We start from the raw sequence: 22240 nt of genomic DNA, 5'->3' as shown, positions 1-22240 counted from the left end.
TTCTCTGGTGTGACCCAAGTCACCTAACCCTTATTTGCCTCAGTTCCCCATTTGTAAAATGGGAACAACACTAGAGAAAGAAAAAAACAACATACCATTCTACTATGTTGGCCAAGAAAATCTCATGGACAAAAGTTATAGAGTTGGACATGACTGAACAATAACAACAAAATTATAAATGCTGGCCTAAATAAGTGTTTATTAAGCACCTACTATCTGCCATGTACTGCACTAAGTGCTAAAGATAGAAATCAGTATGTTAACACCTTCCCTCATGTTTTGTAAGTAAGGAGTGCTTTGTCCACCCAGAATGCCAGAAGATTGACTCCAAGAGTCTGGAGGCCCTTTGGGTTGATGTTGAAAGTTTTATACCTCTGAATCCAGCCTGTACACCAGGGGATTTTTTCCTCTTTATTGTAGAATAGGAATGGTCAGTCTTAAGTTTCCTCTACTGCAATCTACATAAAGCCAAGTTCAATAAGCCTTGTGATTTAGACAGCCCAACCACCCCCTCTCCCTCCTTCCAGGAGAGCATGTGGGTATCAGCACTGCTGCAGTACACAAATCACCACATTTTATTCTGCATCTGGTCAAAGCTATACCATACTGGCCTTGCTAGGAGACATTTTAGGCTTTCGATAAGAGCTAGAGGACCAACCTTTTGGGTGATTGACTTGGGCTTCTTCTTCCCCTCCTAAAGCTGACAAGCAGTTCTACTGGGTTATACATGTATTATTGTTCAAAACCCATTTCCATGTTATTCATATTTGCAATCTTTTAACATCAAAACCCTAATCACATCCCTGTTGTACTACATGGTTGATCATATATTTTTCTAGTACATTTCTGGTTCTATAGTTCTTTCTTTAGATGTGGATAACATTCTTTCTCCTAAGTTCCTCTGGATTGTCCTGGGTCATTGCATTGCTACTGGTAGAAAAGTCTATTACATTCAATTGTGCCATAATGTATCAGTCTCTGTGTACAATGTCCTCCTGGTTCTGCTCCTTTCACTCTGCATCAATTCCTGGAGGTCATTCCAGTTCACATGGAATTTCTCCATTTCTTTATTCCTTTCAGCACAATAATATTCCACCACCAATATATACCACAATTTATTCAGCCATTCATTGCACACCCCCTCATTTTCTAAAGCATGGCTATAAATATTTTTCTACATGTATTTTTCCCTATTATCTCATTGGGGTACCATTCCAGCAGTGGTATGGCTGGATCAAAGGGCAGGCATTCATTTAAAGTCCTTTGTGCATAGTTACAAATTGTCCTCCAGAAGGGTTGGACCAATTCCCAACTCCACCAGCAGTGTATTAGTGTCCTAATTTTGCCACATCCCTCCATCATTTATCGCTTTCCTTTGCTCTCATATTGGCCAATCTCCTAGATGTGAGTTGTTTTACTTTGCATTCTTCTAATCAGGAGGGATTTAGAACACTTTTTCATGTGCTTATTGATAGTTTTGGTTTCATCCTGTGAAAACTGCCTATTCATGTCCCTCGACCATTTGTCCTTTGGAGAATGGCTTGAGTTTTTTGTAGATTTGACTTAGTTCCTTGTATATTTGGGAAATTAAACCTTTGTCAGAGAGTTTTGTTGCTTTCCTTCTTATTTTGGTTGCATTGGTTTTGTTTGTACAAAACCTTTTTAATTTGATATAATCAAAGTGATGACATAACTTCTACTGCTCCATTCTTTACTGACAGTATGTCACATCTCCTTGACCTACCCCTACACATCATTCCATTGACCTTTGCATGACTACTAATTTGCCAGGACATAAATATACAAGCTCTATATACTTAAGAATTCAGTCTTTGTCTCATTGACAAAAAGATGACTGTGGAGTTGTTTTAATTGCTGCTAACATTACAAGGAGACAATAGTATAGACGTCTAAATCAGAGAACCCTAGGTATGTATAGCTCAGTGACGGTGAACTTTTTAGAACCTTTTAGACTTTGGGTGCCATTCACTGTCCTCCCCAGATTGGGTGCCATGCCCCTCTGGCCCCCCACCCTTGCCCCAGATAGGAGTGGGAGAAAGGGCGGAAGTGACTCCAGCACTCTATTCAGGGGACAGAGTGTTTCCATTGTGCTGTTGGGCACAGGATTGGGGGTGTATGATGGAGAGGGGTAAGTTTGCAGTTCTGCCTGCTGTTTCTAGTAAATAACTCTGGCAGGTGATGGTGTGCATGCCCACAAAGAAGTTTCTCTGTGCTATCTTTGGCATGTATGCCATAGATTTGCCATCATGGGTGTAGCCCATTGAGTTCTCATTGTATTTTCTAGACTCAGTTCTCATGCCCTAACTTGGCTTCCATTTCCACATAGTTGAAAAGCTCTGTTTAAGTAAATCAGTTCAACCTTGGGATACCTGAAATTAACTGTATTTTCCTTTCCAATGTGTAGATGAATGGTAGTGGTGGTGATGGTGGTGGTGGTGGTGATGATGATGATGATGATGATGATGATGGTGATGGTTTTCCCTCTTGTCTTCTTTTTTAGCTGCCCCTCCCCGATTGAAAGAGATGAAGAACCAGGAGTCAGCTGCTGGCTCAAAGCTGGTGCTCCGATGTGAGACCAGCTCAGAATATTCTTCTCTCAAATTCAAGTGGTTCAAGAATGGGAGTGAATTGAGTCGGAAAAACAAACCACAAAATGTCAAGATACAAAAAAAGCCAGGGTGAGTATGCTGCATGTGTTAAGAGGAGATGTGTTCAGAAAGAGAAGGGGAACCCCTTGGTTAAAATAGTTTTGGGACCATGAAGTAGTAACTTTGCCACTCTGGACTTCAGTAAAATGAGGTAGCTGGCCTTGATGGTCCCTTTAACCTCTTGGTCTGTGATCCTATAATTATCTTTACATAAATTAATATGTCACCAAGCATAGAATAAAAGACAAGCCTCTTATCCTGTCTTGCCACTGAAACTCGTATCTTCATTCATAGTAAATACTATATACTTGGACTGCTGGTGAGAGGGTTGGTCCTGGAGTTAGGAAGACTTGAACTCAAATCTGGCCTCAGACTCTTACTAGCTGTGTGACCTTGGACAAGTCATTTAACCTCTGTTTGCCTAGGAGGCAGCTAGGTGGTACAGTTAATAGAGTTTGTCAGAAAGACTTTAATTCAAGTCCAGCCTCAGAAACTTACTAGTGTTCTGCCTCAGTTTTAATCATCTGTAAAATGAGGATAATCATAATATCTGCCTCCCAGGATTATTGTGAGGATAGAATAAGAGAATATGTTCAAAATGTTTTAAAGCACTCCATAAATGCTAGCTATTGTAATTAGCATTGTTATGCTTAATGTGAAAATTCAGAAAAATTTCTTTTGTTGGTTCCCTACACTCAAATGTTTTTTAAAATAAAAATGAATAGCAGGATCCTTAGTGGCATCTGAGGATTCTCTCTGAGCTATCCAATGATTGGTAGCATTGGAGCCAGAAGTCTGCTTATCTGAAATGTGAAAAAAAGTCCCTTCTGAGAAGGAAATGGATGCATGCTGAGCTCCTGTTGACTGAGTGGAGCACTATGAATACTTTGGATTTACTTAGGGATGATTAAGTCTGGTACACTGAAACTAAAGTTATGAAGACCTGAGTTTGAATCCTGCCTCTGACATTTATCTGTTCTGTGACTGGGCAAATCACTTAATTTCTCTTTGAGTGAAAGGAAAGTAAATAATTACATGCTGTTTGTAGTGGGTACCTTTGGTTTTGGATGCTTGGTGGCTTATAGATGAGTCCTGGTATGAATTCCCAGAGAACTGGGTTTGACCTTAGTAAAATTCCTGATTTCTTTCTCTGGAGAAACTAGGTACCAGGAAATAGAATCTGGGTGGAAGGTGACGTCCTCAACTAGAATTTGGAGCCCTGAAAGCATATGAGACTCTAGGCTCCTTTGAAATATCCCATAGTGACCCCAGCAGTTAAATAGCAATAAGAAGAAAGATCTACTAGATGTCATATCTGAATGGCATCATTCTGAGCCCCCACCAGCATACTCTCAGGAAAAGAGAGTGCCTGAATGAGCAGAAACAGATTTGTAACTTGGAGAGTGACTAAAAGTGAAGTATGAGAGTGTCCTCATAGGAAATTCTGATTTGCTCAGCCTAGAGACTTACCACAGATGAAAGAGGAAGATCAAGAGTATCAAGAAGGTGGTGATAGGGGTCCATAGTATCACATACTACAAAGAGGCTAAGAAAAAAGCTTTTTTTTTTTTAAAAGGTCATTGGATTTTTTTAAAACCCTTATCTTCCATCTTGGAGTCAATACTGTGTATTGGTTCCAAGGCAGATGAGTGGTAAGGACTAGGCAATGGAGGTCAAGTGACTTGCCCAGGATCACACAGCTAAGAAACATCTGAGGCCATATTTGAACCCAGGTCCTCCCATCTCTAATCCTCCATTCAGTGAACCACTTAGGTTCTCCCAGTGGTAAGTAGTCTTTGAGGAAGCTAGGGAGGGTGGGAGAGAGATAGCTAGCTAGACTGCCAGATAGACAGATAGATATATAAAGACAGAGAGAGAAAGAGAGACAGAGACAAAGTCAGACAGAGAGAGGGCTAGAGATGGAAACAGAAAGACAGAGAAAATCAAAAAGAGGAAGGAATGGAAGGAGAGAAAAGGAGGAAGGGAAAGACAGGGAGGATTCTCACATGTATCCCTTGTAACAAGATGTGGGCTAGTGAATGAGGTTTCTGTGTAATCTATCATATTAACATGCATTTTGGTTCCTATCCCACAGGAAATCAGAACTGCGCATCAGTAAAGCTACTCTCGCTGATTCTGGAGAGTATATGTGCAAAGTGATCAGTAAACTAGGCAATGACAGCGCATATGCCAACATCACCATTGTGGAATCAAATGGTAAGAGGTTGGGATGATATTCTCTTTTTCCTGCATGGTGAAAATGATGAAGGTTCAGACATGCCTCACTCAATCCCTTAGCTGGTGGGCCATTGATGTGGCCTTGCCAATCATCAGACAACAGACAGCCCAAGGCCGAGAGCATGTATGTGCATGTGTATGCTTTACAGTTATAGTGAGGTTGAGCGGAATAGCCACCAGTTTTTTTTTGAGATGTATCACAGGGAAGATGGATAGACATGGTTTTGAGAAGGGTGTAGGCAATGCTTTACATTTCCTTCATTTCTTTTATTTCAAAAAATTGACAAGCATTTCTTCTCTCTTTCTACTCAGCCTACCCTCAATTGGAAAAAAAAAAAGAAAGAAAAACAAAGCCAGAGAATAGAGCCAAGCAAAATAAATTTCCGTGGCTATTGGCTCTATCCAAAAAATATATGATTCATTTTTCATCTTGAGTCCATCATCTCTGTCAGGAGATGGGTAGCCTAATTGAGCACTGGTCCCCAAACTCAGCTTAAGCACCTGTTTCTACTTGAGATGTTTTATGACACTCCAACTCCCCAGCCATCTGCTACTTGCCCTCTTTATTCAAATGACTTACATAGGAACATTAAGGGTAGGAGCTTTTCTTTTTTCTTTTTTCTTTTTTCTTTTTTTTTAATAAACCTTTACCTCCCGTCTTGGAGTCAGTACTGTGTATTGGCTCCAAGGCAGAAGAGTGGTAAGGGTGGGCCATGGGGGGGTTCAGTGACTTGCCCAGGGTCACATATCTGGGAAGTATCTGAGGCCAGATTTGAACCTAGGACCTCCCATCTCTGGATCTGACTCTCAATCCACTGAGTCACCCAGCTGCCCCAGGAGCTTTTTTCACTTGTGTCTTTCTTTCCCCTTTGGGAAACTTTGCACAAGGCCTGACTTATAATAGATGATAATTAAATGCTTGTGGTTAACTATGGAGGGAAACAAGGTTAACTAAGCTTCGGATTTGAAACTATGGGGACAAATTGGCAAAAGCCACATTTATGTTTTATGCAGGCAGGAATTAAATGATTTGCTAGGAGTTAAACAGCTAGTAAGTATCTGAGATCAAATTTGAACTCTGGTCTTTCTGCCTCCAGGTCCAGTGCTCTATTCACTGTGCCACCTTGTTGCTCTCTAATTCAGTTTTTTCTTTTTAAAAATTTTTATTTTGAATATTTTCCCCTAGTTACATGTTTCATGTTCTTTCCCTCTCCCCCAAACTGCCCTAGCCCCCCCCCACCAGCCAATGTACAATCCCACTGTTTTACATGTGTCATTGATTAAGACCTAATTCCATATTATTGATGGTTGCACTAGAGTTATCATTTAGTATCTACATCCCCAGTAATATCCCCATCAGCCCATGTGATCAAGCAGCTGTTTTTCTTCTGTTTCTCCTCCCACAGTTCTTCCTCTGAATGTGTCTAGTTTTCTTTCTCATCAGTCCCTCAGCCTTGCTCTGGATCCTTGCATTGCTGCTAGTAGAGAAGTTCATTATGTTTGATTATACCACAGTGTATCAGTCTCTGTGTATAATGTTCTCCTGGATCTGCTCCTTTCACTCTGCATAGTGAGGATTTTTGAATTTCTGATGAGATGTCTAGATGTCTAGAACTGTGCTAGAAGTTGAAGATATAAGAACAGAAAAAGAAAACAATGTCTTCCCTCAAAGAGCTTCTATTCTTCCAGAGCAAAAATCCATTGGCCATACAGCTGTGTGATCCTATGGGAACAGTTAGGCATGTAGTAATACATCTGTTTCTATTGGGGACAATAGGATAGAAGTCCAGAGTGACAGAATTAAAGATTTTAATGGGACCTCAGTAGTCATGTTGTCCAGCTCCTATACTGCTGTAATTTAGACAATAAGCTCCTACTTGAAAATCTCCAAGGAGAGGAAACCTAACACCTTCTGAGGAAGTCCATTCCATTTGGGGGCAGCTCTAGTTGTTAGGGAAGTTTTCCTGACTTCTAGCAAAAAATTTCCTTTCCTCACATTGTTCCTGGTTCTGCACTCTAAGGAGGCCACATTCAATGACATAAACAACTGGTGAGTTTTAAGGATACCACAAGAAACAGAGCAAGACTAGTACCTTTTCCACATAATAATCCCTCAGATTCTTGAATCCAGCTCTCATATCCACTCCAAGCCTTCTCTTACTCTGTATTATACAGCCTCTATTCCTTTAAGTAATACTTATTGACATAGATTCAAGTCTCTTCACCATTCAGATTCCCTTACTCTAGTCACTTGCTTGCTTATAAGCCTCCTTAAACAGTGACTGTCAGAACTGGACACATGTTACCAGATGTAGCCCAAGGAGGCTAGACTACAGAGGGTAGATAAACCTCCTTATTCCTGGAAACTTTGATTCTCTTACTGCAGCTAAAAATCAGATGGGATTTTCTTTTCTGCCTTAACACACAGCTGACTCTTATAGAACCTGTAGCTTGCTAAAACCCTCAGATCTTTTTTTTAGGTAAGATGCTGTGGAACCATGTCCTCTTATCTTTACAAATTTGAATTCTTGGACCTACATAATACTTTACATTTAACTTCATTAAATTTTGTTTTCTTAGGCTTAGCCCAATACTCAAACCTGTCAACATGGTTTTCAATTCTGACTGTCATCCTCTGTGTCAGCTATCCCTCTTAATGTTGTGTCATCTGCAGATTTGCTGAGCTTACTCTCTATGTCATTATCCAAGTTATTGATGAACACATTGTTAAACAGCACAGAACCAATAAGAGAATCCCTTGAGCTCTGTCCTAGAGACCTCCTGCCAAGTTGATATTGAACCTTTAATGACTTCTCTTTGAGTCTTGCCATTTAAACAACCCAGAGTTTCTCAAATTGCATTGTTGTCTATTCCACATTGCTCCATCTTCTCCACAAAATGGGGTAGTTTCTCAAAAGAGCTTCCCTAAATCTTAGACAAACCAGATCTAAAAACATTTCCCTGATCTACCAGGTTAGGAATCTTATATGGGAAAAAAAAGGTTAATATCGGATGTCCTGTTCTCACTGAAGCCAAGCTCCCTCTTTGTAGGCACTTTTCTAAATATTTAGTAACCATCCATTTAATGATCCATTCTAGAATTTTCCCAGGAATCATAGTCAGTGGCCTATAGTCTCCAGACTTTTCTTATTCTCTTCTCTTTCTCTCTTTCTCTTTCAAAAGAACATGGGGTGGGGCAAAGAGAATAGTAATTTCCCTTCTCCCTTTTTGGCTACTTCACCATGATCTTTTTTTTAAAAAACCCTATCTTCCATTTTAGAATTGATACCAAATATTAATTCCAAGGCAGAAGGGCTGAGCAATGGGGATTAAGTGATTTGTTCAGGGTCACATAGCTAGGAACTTTCACAGGCAAAATTGGAAGCAGGACTTCCCATCTGCAGGCATGGCTCTTTATCCACTAAGCCACCTAAGTGCCCCATCTCTCCATGATCTCTCAAATATAACTGGAAGTGGCTCACCATTGACATGCCAATTCTTTTAGGATACAAGGATATAATTCTTCTCAGCCGGAAGAACTGAATTACTTGCAGATTGCTCAAGGTTCTCTTATTATATCCTTATCCACTGTAAGGTAGCACCTTCCAGTTAGCTATTAATGTTCACTCATACCTTGTACAAGGGTCATTTGCCCGAGCACAGAAAACAGAACCAAAATGAAATCTGAGGAACTCTGCTTTCTGTTATCATTTTCTTATTCACCATCCCCATGAAGGTCCTATACTTCCTTGGATCCTTCTTTGTCCCTTAATATGGATTTACAAACAGCAACAACTACATTTTCAGGGTTATTCTCAACTTTCCTTGCCAGCTTCAGCTTGTTCTGAGATATAAGTGACCTGATATAGTTTGTTTGTTTTTTTCTTCTAGTTTTTAATTTTAAGACATTTCCAAAATTCTATAGGACCGCCCAATGCACTTATCTTTGTCCTTCATTAATTGCCTGTCATTGGGTAGCCAAATAATTTTCTTTAGAAAACTACCATTTTTCCTCCTAATTGGAATCATTTTCCTTTATGTCTTCACAATCTCCATCTTGATAGTTCCTGATCCTCCCACTCTGGCTTTTTTAGAAGTTTAGTCTGTGGCATTGTCTACATCCTGTCCTGGATAAAGCTTTGAGATACCCTTTTCAAATATCTGACACATGTCAGATTATGTTTGACTTTTTTCTTTATTGCAACTTTAGGAGGAAATGGATCCTGCCCAGGGTTCTTATTTTCTACCTCAGCAAACAGATCCTCCTTATTATGGAGGCTCAGTTTCAATATAGTATATCTACACATTGGTTCCTTCACTTCTTGTGAATGGAATTATTATGAACAGAATCTGTCCAGAAGCTGTTAACTGGATAGAGTAATGTCTGGACATGGGAGGTCCTGGGTTAAAATTTGGCCTCAGATACTTAGCTATGTGACCCTGAGCAAGTCACTTAACCCTAATTGCTTGCCCCTTAGCACTCTTCTTCCTTGGAACCCAATATTTAGCATTGATTCTAAGGCTAAAGGTAAGGATTAAAAAAAAAAAAAGAAACTATTAACTTTCCTTTTCCAGCCTTCTAGGTTTACAATATAGGTGTCATCCTTGTCTCTATACTTTCCCTTACACTCCCCTTCCCTTGCACCCATCCAGTCAATTACAAAGTCATGACACTTCACCTATGATATTTCTCCACCCATTTCCTGGTTTTTAGTTACGTGGCCTCAATCCTATCTCATGCTCTCATTGCCTCTCACCTGAACTATTGCTGGAGCCTCCCCAATTAGTCTCCTTTTTTCAGGTCTTTCCTCACTCTAATCTAGCCTTCACAGAACTGTCAAATCAAGGACCTAAAAAGAATAGGTCTGACTTCATGAATTCCCTATTCAGAAATTCCTGCCTAGCCTATCTTTCTGGGCTTATTTCATATTAGTCCCTTTAGTGGACACCATAGACCACCCACACTATCCTTATTGTTCCTTTTATTGATATTTCATCTCCTGCTTCCATGCTTTGCACAGAGTCTGCCATGTCTGGAATGCACTCCCTCCTCATCTGTGCTTTTCAGATTTTCAGTCTCCCTCCTGTGCTCAGCTTTCTTTGTACTGGTTATATATTTTGTGATTGTTACATGTAAACATCCCACTTATTTGGATAAAGTATAAGCTTCTAGAGGGCAGAGCCTTTTTAAAAAATTACCTTTTTATCCCCTAAACTTAACTTATCATTCTGCAGCCATTTGATAAAATTGCTAGCGAATGATTTATTCTATCATGCTCAGAAATTCAATTTGCATAAAGTAGGATTAATCTCTGTAGCAGAGCTGTGGATTTAGCTCATCTTGATAACAGACTGAGTTTTCCAATAATGACTGAATTGGGAATGTAATTACAATGACTGGTTTGGGCGTGTTGGTCATAGGCCTGACATCAATCATGGAAAAAGAAATAGTCTTCTGCTCTAGAGGGAGCATGCCCAGAAACACAGAGATAGAAGATGCTAAGAAGAAGAGTTGATGTCTTTTCAGATTCTTATCCTCAGTATATTTGCAGGCTTCTTTGCTGATAGATTTTCTAAAACTCCTCAGTTTTATGGCACTGAAACCTCAGTCTGAAACTATTGGATTTCAGAGGGTCAGATGGGTACCAGTTGTATGGTGTTGAGTGCTCCTATACCCCTCTGAAAATGTTCAACCTAAGTAGCAGAGGCATCTATATCTCAGTGGTTAGATCACTGGGCCTGGAGTCAGGAAGAACTGAGCTCAAATTCAGCCTCAGACACTTCTCAGCTGTGTGACCCTGGGCAAGGTACTTAACCTCTGATTGCCTGACAAAAGGATTCACTGGAGAAGGAATTGGTGAACCACCTCAGTATGTCTTTGCGGAGGAAACCCCACTTGTAGTTATGGTCCATGGGGTCACAAAGAGTTGGAAAAGAAGAAAAGGAAGAAAGCAGGGTCATCGATGCCTATAAATTACATTAAGGAAAAGATTGATAAATGGCGATATACAGGCCAGCTTTGAAGAAAAGGTGTGAAATTCATTACCTGATTAAAGTGAAAGTCAAATTTTATGTAATAGAGCTGGACTTCATGTTCAGTTGACATTCTGGTTGACTTTCCTTAAGGAACTGCACATTGGATTTTATGCTTGTAAATTCTTTAAGGAAGGGGAGGGAGGGAACTATTAATTAAAAAAAAAAAGATTGTTCTAAGTCATTGGCCCTGGAATGATGGCATAATTTGTTTTCTGAAACCATAGAGAGCCCAATCACTGTTTGCATATTTTAAAGACAATTTTGGAGACTTGGGTATATTATATACACACAGCATATAAAATTTGTCAGCTTAGCATACAGCACTCATGGGAGAATCTGCAGAAACAAATTGGTTGCCTGTGATCATTAGAAATACCCCTTTCATATAAAGGGTTTGTGCCCACTTTGGAACCAATTCCCCAGAATCCAGGCCAGTTTGTATATCATTGAAATGTTGCAACCAGACACAGGCTCCTTCCCTTCCTTGGTGTTCTCAACATAAGTCACTTGGCTTTAGACAGATGCTGATGGTAGTTCTCATTAATTCAGCCTAATGAAAGGGCCACCCAGTACAGATGAACACATTTCATTTTCCAAATTCCTCAGGGAACTTTGTGTTGCTAACAGGAAAAAAAAATCAAGAAACCTGTGTTCACAAATAAATTTCACTTAGTGGAACTTAGCAGACTAGATGTAGTTTCTGAAAGGAATGACAATCTCTGTAATATTCACACAGTGGACTATTTCTACTGCAGGATATTTATTAGCAAGATGAGATTTTCTCATTAGCAAAATTGTTTTTGAATCAAGGAAATTGCAAGTCATGACTGGTAATGATGCTTCTGAGTTTGCATTTTCCCAAGAAGCATTAGAATTTGCCTGGAGGCCTTGCTTTTGAACTATGAGCTCAAAATATAATTCTCTCTGCAGGCTAAAAATTTCATTTTTTGTAGCAAAGATGATTGGGATTAGGGGCGCATTTTGCTTTAGAGTAATTAGGAGGTGCCTTTTTTTTTTTAGTATCTTTGAGGTATAAAAATTAAATCTATCTGTTGATATTCTTCCTATAAAACTTGAAATACCAACTATCTAAAGCAGTGGTTCCCAGGGGGCAGCTGGGTAGCTCAGTGGATTGAGAGTCAGGCCTAGAGACAGGAGGTCCTAGGTTCAAATCTGGCCTCAGACACTTCCCAGCTGTGTGACCCTGGGCAAGTCACTTGACCCCCATTGCCCACCCTTACCAATCTTCCACCTAGGAGCCAATACACAGAAATTATGGTTTTTAAAAAATAAAGCAGTGGTTCCCAAACTTTTTTGGCCTACCGCCCGCTTTCCAGAAAAAAAATTACTTAGCGTCCCTGGAAATTAATTTTTAAAGAAATTTTAATAGCAAGTAGTAGGAAAGATAAAATGCATCTGTGGCCATCACTGCTTCCGTGGGTCACTGCAGCACCCACCAGGGGGCGGTGGCGCCCACTTGGGGAATCACTGCTTTAGAGTAATTAGGAGGTGCCTTTTTTATTGAGTATCTTTGGCGTATAAAAATTAAATCCATCTGGTGGTATTCTTTCTATAAAACATGAAATAGCACAGTATCTAAAGAATCAAAGGTCAGCATCTCTTAAATGTTCATGGACTCTGTGCATGGTGGGAGTGTGCAGCCTGTAACTGGAAAAGTCAAGCAAAGGATATATCAAAACCATGTGTTATTGGAGGTGGGGATGGGAGATGAAAGAATAATTGCATACCAAGAGGGAGGACTAAGGGATGCTGGATCTGTGTGTTCTGCAGATATCCTCACGATGCCAAGGGAAAATGACAAATGTAGTTGAGTGAATCCTCTGGTTAATTTTTGAGAATGACTTGGATGAAAGTTGTATGGGATGCATGGGCTTGATGGATTTTGGTTTGCACTATTGGAAGGAATATGTCCACTCATGAGATCAGAGATCTGTTGCTTAGGTCTTTTGGATGGGGTTGGTTTAAAGAAATTCTTGGTTCTCAATTTTCTGTAATTATCTCTTTATTCTAAAAACTCTTTGCTCTGAGAGAGTTTAATGGTTATCTTAGGAAGAGGATGATAGTAGACTTGAGCCAAAAGAATAATTTTAGGAAAGCATTTTGTCTTTTTGTTTCAGTGTTTGCATTAAGAACAGCTAGGTGGCATAATGAATAGTCCTGGACCTACAGTCAGGAAGACCTGAGTTCTTCTAGTCTCAGAGACTTTATAGTTGAGTAACACTGTGCAAGTCACAATCTCTGTCTGCCTCAGTTCCTCGACTGTAAAAGGGAAGTAATAATAGCACCTACTTCCCAAGGCTGTTGTGAGAATCAAATGTGTCAACATTTGTAAAGTACTTAGCAGAGTGCCTGGCACACTTGATGAATGCTTGTCCCCTTCTCCTGTACCCTTCTGCCAGATGGTTGCTATATTGATTCATTCTTTCATTGAATAATAGAAAACAACAGAACACTTACTGTCTACTATGAGTAAGATCCCTATGCATCCTCTTAGTACTTGATCTGTTAGCCTCAGGACAATGTCTGCTACACCTTGAGTGGATATTGAGGGTGCCTTCTCTTCCAAATGGATGCTTGGCCTGGAAAGCTGAATGTCACCCCCCTTCCCCCCACCAAAAAAAAAAGGCTATGTTCTTTCTTGATAGATGTGTGTTGTCTATGCTTAGTTATTAAAAGCCTAAGAAAGAAAATAATTTGAAAGCTCTTCAGAAATGCCATCCCAGATTGTCTTAGCTCTGAAGTAGGAAAATCTCTTAATCCTTGCTACATAAGTGAGTCCCTAAGACTTCTACAACAGTCAAGTTCCATTTTTTTGGTTTTGTTTTCATTGGTTGTATCTTGGCCAACTTGGGCCTACTTTGATGGATTCATTGAAATCTTGAGGAAAAATTTACTGCCCAACACTTGAGTGGTTGGTGACCTTGAACACCTGAGAATATGTATATTGATTTCTGAGCTCAAGGAACTTACATTGTCTTGTCAAAAAGATATTTTAAGTTGCTATTATATTTACAATGAGATCTTACTCAGTTTTGGATTTATGGTTTATTATGATAGAAATCCTAAAGATGACATAATTTGGTGAGGGTGCATGTTTTAAGTTAATTATCATGTTGGGAATTTCAAGATGGTTAGAAAAAATCCAGTAGAAGGCTATTCAAGCATAAAATGATGGTATCCTTGATTCACCTAGACCAGTGATGGGCAAACTTTTTTAAGAGGGGCCAAAGGAAAGGAAATGCTCATCTGTCAGTCTGTTTCTAAGGCAACTCTTTCGAAGTTTAATTGTATTGTATTTATCAGATTAGGAATGATGTCCTGAGGCCGGATAGCACATTTCATGTCCCTCCCCCCTCTTTGCCCCCCCAATCTGGCCTGCAGGCTGTAGTTTGCCCATCACTGACCTAGACCATGATTTGCACATGAAAATCTTTGTAGGATTAGAAAAAATCCAAATATAAGGTACTGTTAATAGGAATTTCTTAATCTCCCTCTGTCTCTTTAGGAGACAGTATCTGACAGTTGGGAGTTTTGTAAAATCTCCTTTTGTCTCTTCAAGAGTCAGTAACAGAGATTTTTCCTCTGTCTCTTGAAGAGACTGACTATAAAAGGGAAAAAAAAAGATCAGGTCCTTCTTCTCTCTGGCTTTGGAGTGAGCAGAGGCTGGGTCTCTCTGTCAAGTGTCTCTCTGTCAAGAGGATCTGACAGTTATTTCTGATAGTTTGATTCATATACTGATTCAAGGAGGTTGAAGATAAAGATTTATTTTATTAGTTAGATAAGAGAGATAGCAAATTTTATCATACATAGAATAGTTTTATTTAGGCCTGCTTTGTTAGGCAAGAAGATTTTTAGATTTAGGGGCTTTCTTAGAGATTTAGTATAAGGTTTATATTTAGATATATTATAAAAATTAAGAGATATACTATCCTATTTCCTATCTCTCCTCCAAATAAATAAGAATGCTGGTACCAAACTGATCTCCACAACTTTCATCATACTCCTACCAATATTTTTAACCTACAACAGTACCTTGACCATTAATTCTTTTGTTTTTAGGAATATTTGTTAATGCAATGTCTTTGCTGTCCTAGACACCAATATTTGGTCATCTGACCATAGATGCCCACAATCTCTGTTTGGTCTATTTCCATGACGGTACCAGGCAGTTTCCTGGGCCTTTGGATAAGTCTATATAACTGGAAACACAGATTTTGTTCTGAGATCCAGAGAAACCATTTCAAGGGCATCTGAATATAGTGCTAGTTAGATAACTGGTAACATTTGGACCACTAACATCAGAGCAGAGGCAAGAAGTTGAAGTCAGTTTTTTTCAGACTTGTATGGCTGCTGAGAATACTTAAGTCAATAATGCACATCTGGACTCATCATCCCCTTAACAAAAAGCTTTTATCTTACTCATCAGTAGAAGCTGATACTCTAGATAAAGAAAAAAATATCTATGGAGCATCCACTGCTAGAAACAGATTTACTTTCCAGTGATTTCAACTTGAAAATGGCAGTCTTCCTTGAGAAGCTGCATTTCTCCAACTTTCTGCAATGAGAAATCTTACTACCAGTGTTTTTGCCCCTTCTCTTGACTTCTAATGGGGATGTTGACAAATAAGTTCTCAAGGAGCAAGCCACACCTGGACCAACTGTATGCTCTCATTGAACCAGAAGGAAATGTTTTACTCTTTTGAGTCATTTTGACTTAGCTCAGTTCATGCTTACTGTTCAAAAAAAGGAGGAACCAGTAGAATCATGATCCTAATTGTATTTCTCACTGTCTATGAAGTGCAAGTGTGGAATTCCTCTTTCTCAGGGGCATTTCATTCCTTTCTCTCACATTGTTGTTCTGCAGCACTCTGTCTATGACTGGAATTTGGTGGTATGGCATAACTTTTGTTGACCTTTGTATTTTGCAGAAACTGTAACTAGCATGCCAGCATCTACTGAAAGATCAAGCATGCCATCAGGTGAGTCAAGTTGGCCATCATCAAGCTTTTATACCCTGGACTGACCAATCTGTTTGCTGACTGTACCTCAACTAAACAGAAGCCTTTCTATCTTCAGAACTTTCCCTTCCTCCTTTTCCTTTGCCTTGTTTACTAACAACTTCATCAAGCATGCTCTGCCTTCTGACTCCCATTTGGGCTTCAGTTTGGGGAAGATTGCCCCAAATTGCTGATGTTTCTGGTAAAAAATCTGAGGAGTAGGAGGATTTCGTGGATAGTTTAGATGTTGTAGACATTGACCTCTCTGTTTCCCTTCCAGGACATTACTTTGTGTCCAAATGCCCTTGAGTAACAGGATTTTTTGTAGATACTATCTGAATCTACAACATTGGTGCCTTTGCAGCACTATACTGGGAGCCAGGATACTATACACTATGCTAAATGTTTGGCCAGTTGTTAATTACTATTAGGGTCCCTTCTAAGACATAGTTCAGAGGACAACCTCTGACCTATTTAATACATCTAGATTTCTGAGTTAAGAATACATACGCAAGAACATATGAACATCAACATGATAGCTATCTGTAAACATCTCCATCTCAAAAATTTCAGAAGGAAGGAATTGTGGGCCAGATATAGTCATTATAGTTGATTCCGTAAGTTAAGAATACAAAAGTTATATACAAGGAGAATTCTCATGAATTACATTGAGAACTCATTCTTAGATTTCTCATTCAGTGTCCCTAATGCCAGCTGATTCCTTCCCACCTAGAAGAGTGAGCAAAAGCAAGCTCATAGGCTTGGGACTTGGGTTTTATTATAACGATCCTTCATGGCATTGTCTCCACCTAAAATTTTCAATTCCATAAGAATATATATATGTATATATATTCTACTCAGCCACATCAAGGAAAGAAAGGAATGGAGGGAGACTGGAAGAGGAAGAACTAGAAACATACATGGAAGGATGTAACACTTGGAGCCATGGGTTAGAGGGAGGAACAAGTTTCAGGGCTGAGGGAAGGAGGACTGGAAATATAGTTAGGGTCATTCCTTTCTAGATATTCCTCAGGGCAAAGTATTATACCTGTTTTACTTCCATTTCCCTTCTGCAAGGAGGCTGAAGTGACCCAATAGTCTAGCCTTCAGAATTTGTGCAGCAGTGGAAAATTGAAGAACTAGAGAATGAGAAGTTCTCAAAGGCAAGGGACAGAGAATGCAGAAGAAAAGCTGAAAAATCACAGCTCAAGAAAAAACAAATGAATTAAGATGTAGTCTACAAGCAGATTAAACAACAGAGAAGATTATAAAAACAAAACCAAATGACTAAAGCCTCCAAAAGAAATAAAAGTACATTGTACAAATATTATAACACAGAGGAAGATAATCAACATTACTGGGTCAATATAAGAACTTTGTGGATTTATCAGAGATCACTAAATAATATCAAGAAACTCTAGAATAGTTGACAAGAGGAACTTTTAGAAGAAATTGGAAATGGATGTGAGACAGAATTTCAAGTTCTCAATGCAGAAATAAAGAGAAGAGGTATTTGGCAAAAGAGTGGCATTTGAGCATTCATGGAAAAAAAGGCAAGTGCATTGATTATTCAATTTAAAACATCCAGTGCAGTTGGTAGCACAGTGGCAAAAGTACCTGGCCTAAGTCAGGAAGATTCATCTTCTTAAGTTCAAGTCTGGGGACAATAACTTCAGTAAAGTATTCACATATAAAATAAGTGCATATAATCATCAACATTTACTTATTGCAATATCAAAATCTATATAGAAGTAATAAAAATATAAATCCCATTAAAACAGCTATAAATTAACTATCTGAAAGTCAGTCTTCAAAAGCACTCTTGACTTATCATTTCAAAACACTCAAGAAATTTAATAGAATTTAAATAATTGAAAGATTATTCATTGTTCACATCTGAACCACAATAATATAATGAAACTGGCCATCCAACTAAAATTAACTTACAGGCTTAGTGCTATATCTTTATAGATATAGCTACTTTATAGAGTTAGGCAAAATAATTTCAAAATGTATTTGCACAACAGAAAGATCTAGATGCTCTTAAATACTACTGACAAAAAAGAAAGAATGAAACGGTGATACCATCTGAAACTTCAAATTAAAAAAAAGCAGTAATCGTTAAAAGTGTTTGGTGTTAGTTTGGGAAAAAAAATAGTAAAAATAATATGATGAAAGAGAATGAAATATCCTTATCCTTTGACCCAAAGGTTCCCCTGCTTTGGGTCAAATGATCATATACCCCAGGGAGGTCAATGACTTTAAAAAAAGGTCCCATATACACCCAAATATATAGAGCAGTGCTTTTTATGATAGCAGAAAGAACTGGAATCCAAGTAGATGCCCATCATTTGGGCTAAGTTGATTACACAAAAATACAGTAGGGCCCCACAAAACACAGTATAGTATCTCTTGGAGGTTATGTTCCAACAGCTAGTATAGATGGCTAAAACCATGGATGTGATCAAACACATGCTATATGTGCTAGGTGCTCCATGGTCTCCCATCTCCACTCCCCCTAAAAAAAAAGTGAAAGTGGAAGCAAAATACAGGAGAATGCAGACTGATAACACAGACAGACTTCCAATGCATCTAGGGCACACTTTGGGCACTTTGGGCACTCTGCAACTTAGAGTTGACTATGGATAAATGAAACCAGAGAAAGAGAAACTATGGATAAGGGGACCTTACTGTAATGCAATATTAATGTCTATAAGGAACAATGAATATGAAGAATTCAGAGAATCATGGGAAAGCTATGAAATGATTTAGAGTGAAATATGAAGAAGCAGGATAACTATATACATACCGACTTCAAAAATATGAATAGGAAAACCCCCCCAAAGCAATGAAAAACAGAAATTGACCTATATGTTATTAGAATGACATATTTACTTTCAGAGATGGAATGAGAGAATATAAGTGCCTCTCTTCATTTTTAGAGGTAGGGATAATCTGTATGGACCACTGCGTATGCCATCAATCTGGACAATATGTTTGCTATTTTTTCTGAACTGCTTTCCCTGACCCATTTTGTTATATTTGTTGGAAGAGTTGGCCTACAGTCTAGGGTGAGGAGACACACACATGAAAATAAACATTGTAAAACTAAAATATACCAATAAACTTAAAAAAAGTAGAATCTGAATATCTTTTTTTTTAATCATCTTGCCTCTTAATAAGATTGATCTAATGATGGTGAGCAAAGGGAAAAAGGAAGACCTTCCACCAATTTTGAATTCAACCTTGTTACCCAACAAATCCGCACATGTAGCCATTTCTCATGGATTATATATTATGCTAGGAATTGTTTTCATTTCTTTGGTATCTCCTACCAGAAGTTGTTATAGTCTAGTTGTCCCTTTTCCTTCTTAGTCCTTAAACTTGTTCCAATTTCCTTGATATTGCTATTCTGAATTTGCAATTAAATGCTTAGGATTAGAAATGATCTTAGAAACTATATAGTCTGGTCTTTGATTTGATTTTTTCTTTAGATTTATTTTATTTTTCGCAAATAAGAAAAACTCCTCTCTGTACTCCACCCCATTTAAAGAGAAAACCAACAAAACTCTTGTAAGAAGTATGCATAGTCAAGGAGGAAATCTACACCGCCTATGCCAAAGATATATATGTTTCATTGTGCACTCTGAAACCATATCTTTGACAGGAGTTGTTACCCTTTCTGGTTAAACATAGTGAAATTGAGGATTAAAGAAGGAAAAAGGATTTAACCATTGCTAGGGCTGGTATTTGGCTCTTTTTTTCTTTTCTTTTCTTTTTTTCAAATAAGAGACATGCTGTTATTGGAAGCAGTCTGAATCAGTAGTATGGAGGCTGGATTTCAGGTCTGAAGATCTGGGTTCATATCATGCGTATAACATATGCGACATACAGCAATCCTCTTCCTTTTTTCCAGGCCCCCTTTCCTAACTTTAAATAATAAATATGAGCTATATGATTTTCAAGGCCCCTTTCAGATATAAATGGATAATATTACTCTGAGTCCCTTCTGGGTTACTCAACTTTTTTTCCCTAAGCTTTTCAATGAGAACAGCCTTTAAGAGTGTTTTTATTCTTGGGGAAGACCATATTTCTCTCTTATTTCTCCCCACCTCTCCTTTTTCTTCACCTGATCCCCTCTTTCCTGATTTTTTCTCTATCCCTTTCTTCTCTTCCCTTCTACTCTTTCCTCACATAGCCCCATTCCCTCTTTCTTCTCATTCTGCCTTTTGTCCATTTGTCCTTCTTCCCTTCTTCCTCCTTTTCCTTTCTCTTCATTCTTTACTTTTTTGTCTCCCCCTTCCTCTTCCTTCTTTTTCTCTCCTTCTTTGTACCTTCTCTGCCTCCTCTTTTCCTCACTTAACATTCTTCTTTTCTCTTTGCTGTCTCTCCCTTTTCTCCTTCCCTTTCCCATTTCTCTCTTCCTCTTTCCTATGAACCTACCCCTTCTTTCCTTCTTTTTTGTTCCTTCTCCATTTCTTCCTCTTTTTTCTTCCCCCAATACTTCTTCATGCCTCCCCTTGCCCCAGTGCTTTTTCCCATCTTTCCTCAATTTACCTTTTATTCTTCTGGTCTCTCCTTCTGCATAAGTTAAGAGGCTTCTTGTCAAATAACTGTTCAGTCTTACTTATCTTGGCTGTCCTCAACTGCTCAAGCAGGTTCCCTGGGTAGATATATTTAGTTCTGTGCCTGAGCCAGCTGTGGATCCCAAGTTCATAAATCTAAAGCTGAAAGAAGACTCAGAGGCTGTCTAGTATATCCTCCTCATTTCACAGTTGAGGAATTGGAAGGAGAAGTTCAATGACTTGCCTAGCATCACCCAGCTAGTAAATGTCTGAGGTGGGATTTGAAATCATCTCATTGACTTCCAATGATTTTCATTTGACTTCCAATTAGCAAAGTTTTATCTATGACATCATGCTGTGTTTTCAGGGGCCTTTGATGATTAATCCTCTTTTCTCGTGGATTATGATGATCCTCATTCTTCTTGAGCCTTTTCTATGGATCTCATGATTGCTCAGACTCAGTCAGTAAGCATTTATCAAGGCCCTTTATATGCCAGGCACTGTGATAAGTGCTATGGATACGAAGAAAGACAAAAGGTAGTTCCTTCTCTCAATGAGCTCACTGTCTGATGGGGAAGACAATATTCAAACAACTATGTCTGAACCAGATGAAGGTAGGATAAAATTGATTCTAATCAACAGACCCTGGAATTAAGCGGGATTGAGAAGGGCTTCCTATAGAAGTTGGATATTTTTTTGGGAATTGAAAGATGCCAGGGCAGCCAAGAGGGAGAGATGAGGAGAGGGTTTAAAGCAAGGAATACAATCAGAAAAAAATGCCTGAAGTTGGTAGAGTATCTTGTTCAAGGAACAACAAAGAGCCCAGTATCACTGGATCTCATCAGGTCTTTATTCATCTTAGTAAGTAGATCCAAGATGGCAGAGTAAAGTGAGCATTTTTGCCTAGTTCTCCCAACATTCCACTCCAGATCATTATCACTCCTGATCATCTTCACAGTTACAAGAGTTGGTTACATCTCCCTGATAATGTTAATTGTCCTTACCCAAGAGCATCCTAATTAGTGGTGAGTCAAGAATTTCTCTGTGATTGAAATGGTGGCTTTCATAGATATTGAGGTCCAGTTGGGAGTTAGGGGCCTGCCTGACCATTTCTGCCAAAGCCTCTTTGAAGTCTAAGCTGCATATATATACTCTCCCTTATAAACTTCAATGCCATTCTTACTGACTTTCCACTGACTGTGGAATCATTAAATATGGGGTCCTTTTTTTTAACTCTTGCTTTCCTGGTTTCTTTTTCTGGGGACTTTCTGAGCATGGCACATTTGCAATGGAGAACTTTTCTTAGCCTGATCCCATAATTCCTCATTGCCTTTTTCTGTTTTATAGAGTTCCCCACTAGAATATCAATGTCAACAGAAGGAACCAATACTTCTTCATGTAAGTACTCAACCACTCCATTGACTGGCTTTTATCACAATTTTGTGATGACTTTCATGGACTACTAAAATTAAACTATTTTCCGCCTGGTACTAATGACAGCTCTAATGCCATATTTTATTGTAGAGCTTGTAGGATTTTGGAAATGGTGGGGATTGACTTCTGGAATTATATTTCCTTCAGTCTTCTGTTCTTTCTTCTATTGGACACATTTGAATATAATTGGAATGGAGACCTCATGAGTATGGTTTATAGGCTAGATGTCCCCCAGGAACAGGAGCTAATTGCCTATCCTTTGGAAGGTGTCCTTGTATGT

The 22240-nt window shown here is 38.8% G+C and overlaps 1 protein-coding gene across 1 annotated transcript in view; it reads left to right on the top strand.

The window, feature by feature from the left end:
- NRG1 (neuregulin 1) overlaps window positions 1-22240 on the top strand; it is a 990734-nt gene that overhangs the window by 796723 nt on the left and 171771 nt on the right. The window contains exons 2-5 of the mRNA XM_044681476.1: window positions 2522-2699; window positions 4765-4886; window positions 15893-15943; window positions 21874-21924. Coding sequence (XP_044537411.1) covers window positions 2522-2699; window positions 4765-4886; window positions 15893-15943; window positions 21874-21924 — 402 coding nt within the window. The remainder of the gene's footprint in view (window positions 1-2521; window positions 2700-4764; window positions 4887-15892; window positions 15944-21873; window positions 21925-22240) is intronic.

Source organism: Gracilinanus agilis, chromosome 6 (genome assembly GCF_016433145.1).
Source record: "Gracilinanus agilis isolate LMUSP501 chromosome 6, AgileGrace, whole genome shotgun sequence".
NCBI lineage: Eukaryota > Metazoa > Chordata > Mammalia > Didelphimorphia > Didelphidae > Gracilinanus > Gracilinanus agilis.
The sequence above is the reverse complement of the archived record's forward strand: the minus strand, read 5'-3'. Positions and strand labels throughout refer to the sequence as shown.